General features: G+C 50.3%; 1 protein-coding gene across 1 annotated transcript in view; it reads right to left on the minus strand.

The window, feature by feature from the left end:
* Nucleotides 1-867: 867 nt before the first annotated feature.
* DAP (death associated protein) overlaps nucleotides 868-14724 on the minus strand; it is a 48897-nt gene continuing 35040 nt past the window's right edge. Inside the window, exons 3-4 of the mRNA XM_070411898.1 lie at nucleotides 4130-4172; nucleotides 868-2780 (exon numbers count right to left, since the gene is read on the minus strand). Of these exons, the coding sequence (XP_070267999.1) occupies nucleotides 2667-2780; nucleotides 4130-4172 (157 nt within the window). The 3' untranslated portion in view covers nucleotides 868-2666. The remainder of the gene's footprint in view (nucleotides 2781-4129; nucleotides 4173-14724) is intronic.

Raw genomic sequence — 14724 nt, forward strand, 5'->3', positions numbered from 1 at the left:
GTTTTTGTTTTGTCTCCTTTCGATTCTGCAGAGGCCAGCAGGATGCCAGGTCTTGGGGGGAAAAGGTTTACTTTGGGTTTGTAAGAAGCAGCATTTAAGCAGCACAGCAGCTGTCAAGTTGGAAAAAGCTTCGGAACAGCAGAAGAGCACCCCAGGCCGCCGGGGCAGGCGGCAGATGTTCTCAAAATAATTAATTAATTAAGAACCTGGCTGGGTCTGGCAATGTCTCCCCTCCCCACCCAGACCCTCCTGTAGCCCTGCCTTACAGCTGCTTCTCCACGACACGCTGACGCACACACGGGCTCATGTGTGTGTCCACTGTTAGCTTGTGATCGGGCAGCAGTATTGTTCCGCTTCGGGTGTGTGTTGTGTGCAGGGGAGTCAGTGTTCCAGATCCTAACACACCCCAGATCCTCCCCTGACCAGTGGGGCACCTCCCAGTGTCAGTCTGGGATCTGACTGTGGACCTCAAGGTTGGATAGTTGTGATTATTTTTGCATCCCACTCATATGGGTTACAGAAGAGAGGCGAATATCTTGCTTGTCAAAAGCTGCTCACAGCCACCCCAGACTTCCTGCTAACTGTTCCTCCCTAAGTCTGTTCCCAAAGGGCCCATAGCACAGGGCCAGCTGCTAGGTCCAAGCAGGGTGTTTTAATCAACTGCCTTAAGCTTTTCCATTTTAGGACGTTTTAAAGTAGATGATTAGACTCAAGGTGCCACACGTCCAATAGTCCGACTTTGTGTCTGTGAAACAGTTTGTGAAAATACCCATCATGCATGCATGTTTGTGTTTCTATAGAAACCATCTGGCAACCCTAGTAAAATGTAAGAGAAAAATCTCTGAAATGTAAGAAAAAAACAAGCCATGAGGAGAAATGCAGGGGCTTTATTATAATCAGTATTATTCTTCAAGTTAACAATTGGTACTCATTGAGGAAACAGTATGCTTTCAGCGAGCCACAGATACATGCCAGGTGCAACTACAAGTACATGAACATGCCCCTTGGGAAACAGCACGGCGCTCCTGCCTGCAAACCCAGGTATCAACAACGCGCCTACATTTCTGTAGCGGAAGGTGCAAGGGTCTGCACAGGCCTGACCTGCACTGCCTGCTCTCAGCGCCCTTCTGGGATGCCAACTCTGTGGGGTGGGGTGGGGGTGGGGAGCTGCTTGCTCCGTGTGCCCCACGACCATGCTGCCCAAAGAGTGTGCCTCTCCAAAGCCAGCCTTGGTGTATACCAACCTCTCAGACTAAGAAATATCAGATGTGATCACATGGTACCTTGAAGGTTAGACTCCAGCTTCTGCAAGCCAGAGGGAGGAAACGACACGGCCTTCAGAAAGCCAGGCAGGGCTTTTCCCTCAGGGGAGGGCATGGGTCTGCCTAGGTCTGAGTCACCCCTGCTCATCGCAGCTCTGGACTGAATGGCATCGCAAGGCTGGTGGCGGGCATGCTGCTCACAGCGCACTGCTGGCCTGCAGCAAATGCCACTGCTGGCAAGTGGGGTGGCTGGTGGGAGGGCCCTCCCCAGGCCTCTGCTCAGGAAGATCTGAAGGAACCTTTGGCTTTTCAGAAAAGCAGGCACTGCAGCCCGGAGCCAGAGAGCAGCCCAGGGCAGCTCTGGGCAGGAAATGAGCAGAAAGCGGGGTCATCTGACGGGCCCAAGTGAAGGTGGGCCCAGCAAACGTGCACAGGCAGAAGGCATCTGGACAGCTGGGCCACTGGCTCACAGGCTTTTCTAGCTCTAATGGAATGTGGTGTCTCTTGTTCCCAGGGAGACAAAGGGCAGTTCAGTCTGTTCTCTCTGCGTTCACTTCTCTCCCCATGCAGTCTGTGCTCTTGCTGTGTGTCCAGAATTGGCTATCCGTCTGCCTGGCCAGTGGCCACTTCCAGAACTCAGAGACAGCTCTAGAGGTGAGTGATGACAAACACGAGTTTGTCTCGACTGCTCGGGCGCAGGCTGCCTCGAAGGCGGGGCAGTGCTGGACTTGGGACCCACACTGAGATCTCCTCCCAGAGATACTACCTTCGGGCAAACTACCTGCCCTCTAATTTTTCAGCAAGATGACTCCTGGAATAACAGAGCCATCTCAGAGAGGCAAACTTTTCTTTGGTCCTTCTGGGGTCACCCTGCACAGGGACCCCTGGTCGCACAGGGAGTGACGTTCAGGGTTGCTGTGGTCTGTTTTAAGTCTTCTTGATGTCTTTCTGAAACCCACCCCCGTAATGAACACCCTCATTTCTTACGCTCCCTTAGGTGTGAAGATTTGATTGTCCTAGTGCTCAGAAGCATAAAACGATTGAGCTTTCCTCCTAATCTCAATCCAACCCTCCCACATCTGTGCCCCTTTGTTTTTAAGACCACAGGCAGGACTTTTAGTCAGTGGCTCAAATAGTTCTAAAGCTAAACTCTGAGCAACTTCATTTTGCTCAAAACTCGGCAGGTTCTGCTAACGGCCCCTCACCAAACAGGACTCCCTGGGAACAAGGTTTGGGGTCTGTTTCTAGCTTTGATTTGGAAATGTAAGGCAAAGGAAGGGCGCGTTGCTTTGCCTTAGATCTCCCACTGGAAAAGTGTTTGGAAGAAAATGCAGTTCTCTTTGCCGGGGAAATACCAAATGTCGGGAACCAGACAGGGCAGGGGAGGGCGCTGGGTCCTCGCGGTCACTTGCGAGGCTGCTGGATGTGCTGGGTTCTATGGGACGGGTACTTGTCCATGGAGGCGTGGGGCTTCTGGTGAGCCACCTGGGCAGCCGCCGGGGGGAAGTCCTTGTCGCCCTGTCGGAGACACAGAAGGAAGGCATGGCGTCATCAATGCTGGCTAGCTGGGTTCATTCAGGAGCAAGGCCCCAACCCCGAGTCCACCGTGTCCCTGCAGCGTGGGTGATGGACTGGGGGCCTGTGGGCAGGCAGGAGCCTGTCCCCTGGCCTGTGGGGGCCCTGAAGCTCCCTGGGGAGCGGAGGGGCACTGAGGCCCACACACCACCCAGAAGGTGAGGATCTGGCTGTCTCTGCCCACACGTCTGAGATTGGAAACTACATGTGTTTGGGTGTCTTTCTTCTGCTAGAACTGCTCCTGTAATTGTCTGAACTGGGGGCCTGACAGAATCAAATCCAGGCCTTCCATTCAGATCTGCCACCACAGCTGTGAGCCGGGAAGGATACCAAAGGGCAGGGCTGTAAGGTGTGAGACAGCACCTGTCTTCACCTGCCGAGCCTTGAAGAAGGTACCTGTCTCCAGGGAGGAATCACTGGGTGCCACAGGGCCTGTGAGGCTGCCGCCAGGGCTGCTCCGGCTAACCAACTGGCCATGGTTGACCTCAAACTTGTGTCTGCATTTACTTTTCTCACATGTAGTAGACGTGCCACTCATCTGTCCCAGCGTCTCAGCACGGCTGTGGTGAGCTGTCCCCAGCAACATTTTCTTCACACATCATATGCTAAGTGCTCAGCTGTACTGTGAGCCACAGAACTGTGGGTGGTGTTAGTTAGCGTGTCCTCCTCACAATGGGAGTTAGCTGGTGGGAGGGCTGGAGTTACAGAACACTGGGTTCTCCACAAGAGGGTGCTCTTTGTAAAGGGTATGACTAAAGCCCATGTGTTTAGACCAGGGGTTGGCAAGCACTTTCTATAATATGTCAGGTAGTAAATATTTTAGGCGTTGCGGGTCATACTCTCTGCCTCAACTATTTGGTCGGCCACTGCAGCATGAAAGCAGTTGCAGACGATGCATACATGATGGGCGTGGCTGTGTGCCATGAAAACTTCACGCTGAAATCTGAATTGCATATAATTTTCACATGTCATGAATATGGACTTCTTACTTTGATTTTTTCAACTATTTAAAAATGTAAAAGCATTCTCAGCTCAGTCTCCCAGAAGCACTTGGCCGGTGGGTGGCTGTGGTCCCTGGCCAAGTCCAAAAAGAAGGGAGACAGGTGAGGAGGAGGAGAGACAGCTGCTCCCACCCCCGCTGTGTGCTCCACGCCGTCTCTGTCCCTAGTTCCCCACTATGCGCTCGTGGACAGGAGACCACAGAACACCACTGGCCCCATGGCAGAATGGGGTTAGCAAAGACAAGGGACTGAAAGACCTCACGCTGAGGCCCATGTGATGAAGGCTCTTACCCGGGCGATGACACCGGAGATGTACACGGTGGGTTTAGGCGGGCTGTAAGACAAGAAGGGAAAAGACAATTTAGCAGAAAACTCACAAAAGGGGGCTGTGGCAGCGACAACAGGTGGATGAGGTCAGTTTGAGGGGAGGGAATAAGCATGGCTGAGGAGGGAAGAGAAGTGGGAGGGTTATTTCACCACAACTACCACCTGGCCGCTGGGCTCAGGACACCTGTGGAGTCCTCCTGAGGGAGGCCAGGCAGGGGAGTTGCTGGAAAGCACTTTCCTTTTGTTCTTTGGTTCATCCTCAGTCCTCAATTTGTAACTACGGGCAAGCCCAGTGGTTTTGGTTTCAGATTACAGACACAGGCGTCCCTGAAGCAGTAAATCAGGGTCACACTGGATGAACTGGAGACTCTAGGAAGCTCCCTGTTCTGTGAGCTGAGGGTCCCCTTCCACAGTCCTCGTGGGGCCCTTGGCTTCCAGCAGCTGCTAAGGGGCAAGACCCAGAGCCAATGCACTCTTGGCCCCTAGGGAACCCCAAGCAGGTCCTTCCGAAGCTATTGTCAACGTTAACATCTTCTATCCTACTGAGCTCTCCACTGTCACCAAAACTGAGGGGATAGACATAGGGCCAAAGTCATACATGTTCATAGTTGAGAATCAGACAAACCCAAACATGTTAGAATCTAGGAGGACCTGAAATAGAGATGGTTCTGTTCTGATAATTATGCAGCATCACCTTCCAGTAAAGCCTGGCCATCTGTAGGCGCGGCGAGCCCATGACTACTTCCATCATTGCCAGTTTATGTTGGTTTTGTAACCTACATCAAGCCTCTGGAGGCAGAAACAGAGGCACACCCTCCCCCCGCAGCAAGAGCCACATATCCTGTTTCTCTACATATATATGTTCAATGTATTGTTGAAAAGCAGACAAACAGAAAAAAGTTAAAGTCACTTCTCTCTGTTACGATGTGTATGACCCTGATGCACAGAACTGAACTATAAAGAATTGTACCTGAATTAGCAGTGTCTGGCCCCTGGGAGAGGGTTGGCTCTGTTGCAGGCAGAACAGCAGCCTGCAGCACCCACCGCAGTGTCTGTCCCAGCACCTGCTCACCCCTGTGTGCGTGTGTGCGGAGAAAGGGTCTCCAGCCGCGGCACCCCGCCATGGGGCCCCACACTTCCACCGGTGGCCTCCCTGGCCTCAGTGGTGACTCTTCCCACTCTGGCCCCGGGCGTCTCCCACGTTAAACACGACCAGGGCGGGTCCTAGGTCTTGACTGAGCATGCCTGGGGAAATGTGTGTGTGGATGGTTATGATCAGAGGTCTCAGTGACCCTGCTCCGGCCTGGACATCAGAAAATGCAGGCAGATGCTGCAGCCTCATTGCTGCCCTCTGATGCCCATGGCAGGTATAGCGCTTACCTTCCTGGCACCCACTTTAGCATCTCCCCTCAAGCAAGCCTCTCAAGGAGACAGTCACAACAAGATGCTGAATGGCTAGAACACTTTGGACTCTGGGGCTAAAGAGGACGCCGCCCCCCCCCCACTGCCCCCCCCCCCGCCCCCCCCCCCCCCCAGTCCCAGCTCAGTCCCTAAGGGGAGTCAGAGACTGAGGGCAGACCTCAGGGCCACACGGTGATTCTCCTCGCTGACCCCTATCTTAAAGAGGCACCCACTCAGACTCGTTAGCACTTAAGCTGCTGAGTTTTGAGGGCATTTTGGATTCTACTCTTCGAAGGACAGTGTAGCAGAGAAGAGCCTGTTGGTCCCAGAGGGAAGGCAATAGTCCTGCGGATCCAGCAGGCTGGAGAAGAGGTTCTTGCTGCAAGAGTGCACCATTTCTGTGGTGTTTTTAAAAAACGTTGAAGAATTGTGCTGGACTTGCAGAGTCTCCTCCAGGCTGGAGGGCAGACTCCAGGCTGTGTTGCTCTGCTACACCACCTTCCTCAGAGCGCAAGCTCTCCCCTCCCTGCCAAGTGTGTTGCAAACCCCAGCTAGCTCAGCAATTAATTAACATTTAAAAAATTTACCTGTAAGCCATTTTTAATTGTACAATTCAGTGCCATTAAGTACATTCACATTATTATACAACCATCACCACGATCCATTTCCAGAACTTCATCATCAACAGAAACTCTACCTAGTAAGCAATAACTCCTCGTCTCCCTTCCCTTAAACACTGGTAACTGCTATTCTACTTTCTGTCCTGAGAATTCAACTAGTCTAGTACCCCGTGTAAGTGGAATCATACAGTCTTTCTCTTTTTGTGGCTGGCTATTTCACTGAACATTACGTCTTCGAGGTTCATCCATGTTGTAGCATGACAGAATTTCCTTGCTTCTCAAAGGCTGAGTGGTATTTCATTGTGTGGATAGACCACATTTTGTTTATCCATTCATCTGTGATGGACTCTTAAGTTGTTTCTCCCTTTGGACTGTTGGGATTAATGATGCTATGGCCATGGGTGTACCAGTATCTGAGACCCTGCTTTCAATTCTTCCGTGCGGACACTCAGAAGTAGAGTTGCTAGGCCATGTGTTAATCCTGTATTTAACCCGAGGAGCCACCGTGCTGGTGTCCACGGCAGTCCCAACATTTCAGATTCCCACCAGCAATGTACACGGTTCCGGTGTCTCACACCTCACCAACACTTGTTATTACCTGGTTTTTTTTGGATAGTATTCATCCTAATGTGTGAGTGGTATCTCACTGTGGTTTAGATTTAACAGATAATTTTAAGAATAAGCTTTTCTGCATCAAGAAATAATATCAATCTCTACTGAGCATTCATTCAAGGTCTTTGTGACACAAACTCCCCCCACCCCCCAGAAAAGTCTTCTTCTCTTTTCTAAAACTGGAAAGGCCGTACTCGATGGTGAGGACACAGGGCGGCTGCCTCCTGTGTAACACTCGCCAGCGCTGCCTGTACCACACAGCCTCACGCTGACAGAGCATGCGCTGCACTGCGCGTTCCATCCAGCTTGGCCCTGAGCTTCACTGCCTTTTTCACCTACAATTAATAGCATCTCAGATTGGTAAGCGTTTGTTTATTACATCTATACAGGAAAAACTCTTCCTCAACTCCTTGAGCTATGGTAGCTTAAACCAAAATTCACAAATGAGAAACCCTGGTAAAGCGTCTGCTTGCAAAACCATGTTTGCAAAAACACGCATATTTTCAATTCCATTAGGGTTCCATGCAAAGCATAACCTACATTTCCAAGATTCTAGAAACTGTGATCATGGCTCCGAGGATTTATTTAATCTGATGGAAATCATTCTGACAGCTGTTGTTTTGAAGATGCAACATGACTTTCTCTCAGGAAACAGAGTCACTGAAAAATATCACTCCTGCCTTCCCACATCCTCAGGCCTCCCCAGTTTTAAAAAGCACACTTATTTAAAATTGAAGAAACTGCAGTGAGGCAGAATTAGTGGGGGCTAGAGCCCAAATAACACCTCCTATACATCAGCAGAAACTGTAGCTTCCACAACTGGCCTGTTGGCCTGAGGGTTTGATGAACGTAGGTTTTCAGGGTACCCCTGTTAAGGAACACACCAAAGTCTTACCAGTGTCATCTCTCCTGAACAAAACTTGCCTATTATTTATTTTCCTTGACGGATAAAGTGTATGCCTTATAGGCATTCCAGCCAGGCAGAATTGAAATGCCAGAAAATGCTTTGTGAATGGGTGACCCCAGGGAATGCAGACACCCTCAGGACCAGTTTGGTGATCTCATCTTTAAATGAAAGTCCCCAGAGCTGAGAAACGGAATTCATATTTATAAAACTCCCCTGAACTCTAAAACAGTGATCACTGAAATATCTGTCAATATATTTTATTCAACTCAACTTACCTAAAACACTACCAGCCCAATGTGTAATCACTAGGAAAATCATTGAGATCATAGTACTTGACGTCTTCGAGTGCCCTAAGACTTCATACCTGGACTGTTGGTGCAGGCCCCGGGTGACGTGACGCTCTCTGCCCAGCTCTGAGCAGTCTCAATTGACCTTGGCAGCCCAGCTTCCCTCCCATGTGGTCATCGGCAGCACTGAGGCACCCAGAAAGGCTACATGGGGACCTGGGAGAAGGTCATCATGGGGCACGCCTTCCCCTCCTGGTAAGAAAGAGCCTGAGTACTCAGAAGGGATTTCCCCCTAAAAATCTCCCTGAAAGCCCAAGTTGCCTGTGAGTCAGGGAGCGGCTGTCATACACATTCAGGCCCAGAGAACTGTGTCACAGTCTCGATTTCATTTTCCAACAAGCAGGTCACAGTTCTGTGAGAAGGGGCCCTTCTCACCTGATGCCCAATGACAGAGGCACCTCATTTAACCGGCACCATACTGCTCCCAGACCACGCGGCCTTTGGGGAATCTATGCAGGGGATGGGGAGGTACCCTGCCTCCCCCAAATTCAGCCCCACTAATGGAAACACAGTGCACCCCGCCACTGACGGGATGGAGGGCTTCCCTGTGCCTGGAGGAGCCACAATGCCACCCACAGGCTTGACAGTGCTGGCCCAGCCCGTCCTGTGGCCAGAGAGAGAGCGAGGGCAGCACAGCTTCTGTCCTCAGCGAGCTCACGCCAGTGCAGGAGTCGGGGTTAAAATTTTAAATTGGGATGATGCTAGGAAAGAATCAGGCAGGTGCTCTGCTAAATACACTTGTGGGGCCTAATACACAGAGGGGAGCCAATACAGATCTGGGGAGGTGACGTTTAAGCTGAGGTCCGTGTGTGCAGGTGCACGCACCTGTTCACGACAAGTATGACAGGAAGGGGAACACAATGCCAGGGCCCCGTGCACCAAAGGAAGGGGCGCGATTTAATTTGCTTTTGTTAGCTCAAAGTCAGCAAGGTCTCGGGGGCGGAGGTGGGGGAGGTGCTTCTCCTACAATGATGGGGTGGGCGATTTGGGGTGCGGCCGCTAGCATGATGAACACCTGGGAAAAACCATCCTCTTGCCAACTCCCCTAAGAAAGGACAGAGCCGTATGGCAACTTAGAAGCAGATTCTGCTCTAAACCTGTGGCTTTGTGTTTCCATGGAATTCACGGGAGAATATATTCCCCCCTGCGGTGATTTTAAATACATTTCCTAGTAAATAGATGAAAAACAAATCTTTTCTAGTCATTTTAGTTCTTGCAATACCTTTCCAGCGTGGTGTTCATTTATTTGGGTTATTAATTTTCTAGACACGGAAATAATATTTAGTGTGGCTGGTGACCAGAGGGGAACATCTTACTCGACTGCACCCAATATTTCTTTGCAATGTCATTCTCCCAAGTTTGACAGTCAAGGTTGTTTCTCTTTTCCAACTGATTCCAGAGGCTGAGAGCTCCCACAAGATGGCACTGCGGGCCCTTTTACCGGGCGCTCAGGCTGGCCAGGCTCAGCCAGGCCGAGGACAGTGAGAGCCCACATCCTGGGCAGGGGCTACTGGCACCTCAGGACAAGTATGTCCCCCTTTTCCCTAAGAAATACGTACTTCTCCAGTGAGTGTGACTAAAGTAAAATAAAACACAACCTAAGTGCTTTACATTCTAAATCCAAGAGGAAATAATCTGGACCCCAATTCCCTCTAGGTTTGGGACACGGAGTTTATAGTGGTTCTGTTAAAGGGCATTGTAACAAAGGACTGAACCTCAGTCGTCAGCGGCAGCAGTGGCTTTCTCTGCTCCCTTATTCTGACCTAATGACCCGAGGCTGCCGTGACTTCAGGACAAAACCTTGTCCAGGCTATAGGAATCCCTTCCAGAGACGAGAGGCCTCTCTGAGCCTCAGTGTCTACCTGATAAATGGGAACAATCCCTATTTCATGGAGCAGTTGACAGTCAGAGAGGCTCCTAGGCTCTGCCTCCGAAGCGCCTGCTCACAGCTCCTTACGCAGGGAAACCCTGCTCTCCCACACACCCAGAGAACACTGTGCATAGTTATCATACAACCTGTGCAACTATCAGATATGTATTAGAAGTTCTAAATGTTACTTCATTTCAGTAACATTTACACTTAAAACTATCCCATCTTTGATTCTGAACACATTTGTTTAAGTGTCTTCCTTTTTAATTTCAATTAAAAGAAAGTGCCAATGAATAGTTAATGCTGACCAGACGGGTGCTAAAATATTAGAGTATTTATTATGTATATTGTGAAACCAGATCTACTAGGCATCTTTAGGGTCAAGAGTCATGTCTTATAATGGGTGATTTTGGGGAGGAGGGTGTCCATGGTTCAAAGTACAAAGGACATATCTTCTAGGACAGTGGTTCTCAACCTGTGGGTCACGACCCCTTTGGTGGTTGAACGACCCTTTCACTGGGGTCGCCTAAGACCATCCTGCATATCAGATATTTACGTTACGATTCATAACAGTAGCAACATTACAGTTATGAAGTAGCAACGAAAATAATTTTATGGTTGGGTCACATGAGGAACTGTATTTAAAGGGCCAGAAGGTTGGGAGCCACTGTTCTAGGAGCTTTAAGAAAGGAAAATGAATGTATACATAGAAAAAAATCTGATAAGACAACTGCTAGCAGAATTCCTATTAAAAAGAAGTACATGTTAATCCGATCTAATAAAGAGGTAATATGCAAATTGACCATCACTCCAACACACAAGATGGCCGCCCCCATATGGTCAAAGATGACCAGCAGGGGAGGGCAGTTGTGGGCAATCAGGCCTGCAGGGAAGGGCAGTTAGGGGTGACCAGGCCGGCAGGAGAGGGCAGTTAGGGGTGACCGGGCCAGCAGGGGAGGACAGGTGGGGATGACCAGGTCTTCAGGGGAGGACAATTAGTGGTGGCCAGGCTGACAGGGGAGGGCAGTTAGGGGCAATCGGGTCGGCAGGGGAGTGGTTAGGGAGTGATCAGGCTGGCAGGCATTAATCAGGCTGGCAGGGGAGTGGTTAGGGAGTGATCAGGCTGGCAGGCAGAAGCGGTTAGGGGCAATCAGGCAGGCAGGCAGGCAAGTGGTTGGGAGCCAGCAGTCCTGGACTGTGAGAGGGATGTCTGACATCCCTTGAGGGGTTCCAGATTGGAGAGGGTGCAGGCTGTGCTGAGGAACACCCCATCCCTCCCCCTGTGCACTAATTTCGTGCACCGGGCCTCTAGTATTCAATAAAATAGCAGACACCAAAAACGGATGTGGTCTGGGCCTACTTCTGTCTCTGGAAGTCCAGGTGGCTGACCTGAAGTGAGACTAGCATCACCAGGATGGGTGGTGGAAAATCCAGCAATCACAGGAGATGCCAGATTTAATTTGCTCTCGAGGACTTTTAGGGGGCCTCTCTTAGGGAGCTTTGCATCCAGCAAAAGTCAAAAGTCCTGGGAAGACTAAACACAGCTTAGGTTAAAGTCAAGTACCTGGAGTGACTGATAAGATCGTCCGGACTTCTCTGTTGCTGGATTCACTAGTGATTATATTTTTAATCCACCCTCCAAACACATGGCAGCCACAGTCCCTCCCCAGTCGGGCGGACAGTCAATTCAGGTGCTGCCTGGCTCTGTGACCCTCCTCAGACCACACCATGCCTTCATGCCTTTTCGGGAATTAACAGAAAAAGAGGAGCCATGTCAAGTATGTAGAAAACTAACCCCACTACCAATTCTGCTTACTTTTTAAACCAGCTAGTGCGGTAGGATGACTTCCATTCAATCTGAGAGCCCCACCCCAGCCCACCCCCATGTGTGAGGCCCACAGCACACACAAGGTGAGACTCAGGAGAGAACTCTGAGGGCTTAGCATGTGCAACGCAGCAGCTTTATCCAGGTCACATCCACATTCACTGGAGGTGGTTATCACACTTGTAAAAAGGGGGGCAGAGAAGCACCTCCCTACCCATGGAGGATGGCTTCCCTCCGTGACCTGAGGCCACACTCCAGCACCACAGGTGCACCGAGTCGGGGCTTAGGGAAGGACTGAACCCCAGCGACCCGGGCTTCCCCTACCAGGCCAAGGTACACCACAGCCACAGAGAGGGTGGCCAGGAGGAGACAGCCTGCTGATCTCTCAGCAGGCTGGATGTGACATGCTCTGAAGGATGTTAGGGCTAAATATAAACTTAATGTCGAAGAAATCAAAGAAGAGCCAATATTTCCTGATTCTCACTTTTCCCTAGCCCTCAGACCAGGGCCTCTCTCCTTCTACCTGATGGGCAAGTAAGTCTGCACCTAAGGCCCATCTATTCCAAGAGAGTGATGGGAAGTGTGAGAACAGCATGGCCACATTTCAGAGGCCTCCAGGGTTACCGACCAACAGGTAAGCACCACAACCAATGTAAATGATTTAGATGCCAGCTCAGGTTGGGGGAAAGGAGGATATGGGCCTTTTTCTTCCTTTTAACACCTGCTGCCCCAGCAGGGAGTGGTTTGTTAGTTGGGACGGAAAAAGATCTCAGTTAGAGAGCTGATTCTGGCACAGCTGCCCAAATGCCCAGGGCATGGCAGGTCCGTATATGTGGATCCCTGCACGTCAACACTGTGCCCGTGCCTGTGCATTGAATAAATATTTACTGAGCAACCACCAGTGCCAGCCACAGGGCTGGGTACTGGAGACCCGGTGTGATCAACCAGAAGGGAACGCCCTCCTGGGGCCCAAGGGCACCAGGGCGCTGGGCTCTGCAGGGTGGATCGGGTACTCACAACAGATTTGATGTCCTTGCTAATGGACCCAGGTCACACCTTGTTCCCAGGTCACATGCTGTAGGTAAGATAACCCCATTGTTCTGCATTTTGTTAGCCAGAACCAGAAAACACTGCCTGACAAACAGAAGGCCTTGTGTGGACAAGGGAAAGAATACTGGAAACCAGAACTATTCCAGAAAATCCGCACCTCGGCCCTTGCTCTGGAGGAGTGGGTATCAATCACCTGGATTATAGCAGCTGATGACTGAGCGGTCACCATGGAGACGGGAAGGAAGGGCCCTAAGGACCAGTAATACCCAGGAGGAAACCTGGGAAGATGAGAGGCACAGAGTCTGCCTGGGGCACGTGGGTGCACGGTCTCCCTTGCTAGGAGGCTTTCCCTAGGAAACCAAGAGTGCAGTATTTCAAACGAGGTCTGTGAACAAAGCACCCAGATAAAACCGTCAGCATCTGTGTTGCCTGTTTCAGAGAGGCAGGTGGCGATGGAATGGGGGCACTAACTCGGGAACACTCTTAAAAGAAGTTCTATCATGAATCCCAGACAGGAGTTCTTCTTAAGCTCAAGGTGCAATCTGTTGCTTTTCCTCAGCATTTGCTGCAAAAAGATGCTCATTTGAATATAAAGACAAACCCAGCATCTGTAGGTTTAGTAACAGCGCTGTGAGGGAGTCCTAAAACGAGAATCGGTGACATAAGTACAAACACTCTCTGTACTGCAGTCTTCAACAATCACTGCAAAGCATATGGCATCGTATTTGTCTTCCTGTCCTTTCCTGGAAGAAAAAAACAGCCAACCCCTGCTGCCTCTTCTTTGACCAGTTACCCTGTGTAATTACTAACAGTGCCTCCTTTCACTCTCAAAAGCACACCAGCTTACATACGCTGCACAGTCACTCCTGTGAGACACAGACTTCTAGAGTGATCCCCAACGTTCCTGGGGCTCCAGGAGCTTCATCTTGCAGAGAAGAAATGCTGGTCCTCTCTTTGCCTGTAGGCCTCGAGCTTGGCCAGTCGGTAAACACCAGTCCAGAAGGAGCTCACGTGTTATCTTTTCATTGCTTTCCCTGACCCTGTGACATGAACTGACTTTCCCAGCTGTATTTCTACAAGAACTTTCCATTTATCACACTATGGTGCAGGCTCTGACACACCTAGCTCCCCTTCAAGGTCAAGGTCAATGATTGAATTTGTTGTGTCCCCAGCACCTGGCATAGTGTCTGGAACACTGAGAGACTCAACAGGTGCCATCAGCACCGAATGAGCGTCAGCAGCACAGTCTGTGCAGGGAGGGAATGAACCCAGGTGATTAACTGGGGTTGTTTGTGGCACGTAACTCCTTGTGCACGGAGAGCCTCAAGGCTTGCAGAGGAGCGATCCGAGATAGGTGGATTCACCTCTGTTACCTGCAATTTGGCTGGGCAGGATCTGCTGGTGATGGGAGATAACCAAGCAAATGGGCTCGTGCTCCAGCGTGAGCCAGACTGAACTTGAAGACTAGTAAACAGTTTTTCTCCCTTTTAAGAGAGAGGTCAGGCTAAGAGGTACTTTCTCAGATCATCTCAAGTCAAACTTGAGAATGATGATGGAACCACAAACTGAATCTTAAATAAGGAGAAAGAGAGGGAGTGTCTTGTAAGAACACTTTTGAGAGTCTGAATTAATAAATTTAATAGGAAAAAAAACCCATCAACATTCCCATCTTCCTGGCAATTCCTGGAAACTACCAATAAGGGCTGGATTTCTTTGCAGGACTCTTGGCATATTTTCCTAAAAATCTGGAATGGGGCCAGCCTTGACTCATGAACCAGGAGGTCGAGGTTCGATTCCTGGTCAGGGCACATGCCAGGGTTTGTGGACTCCATCCCTGGTAGGGGACATGCAGGAGGCAGCTGATTGATTCTCTCTCATCATTGATGTTTCTCTCTCTCTCTCTCTCTCTCTCTCTCTCTCCTTCTCT

This window comes from Myotis yumanensis, unplaced genomic scaffold (assembly GCF_028538775.1).
Source record: "Myotis yumanensis isolate MYYU_CA2020_CCGP unplaced genomic scaffold, mMyoYum1.0.hap1 SCAF_4, whole genome shotgun sequence".
Taxonomy (NCBI): domain Eukaryota; kingdom Metazoa; phylum Chordata; class Mammalia; order Chiroptera; family Vespertilionidae; genus Myotis; species Myotis yumanensis.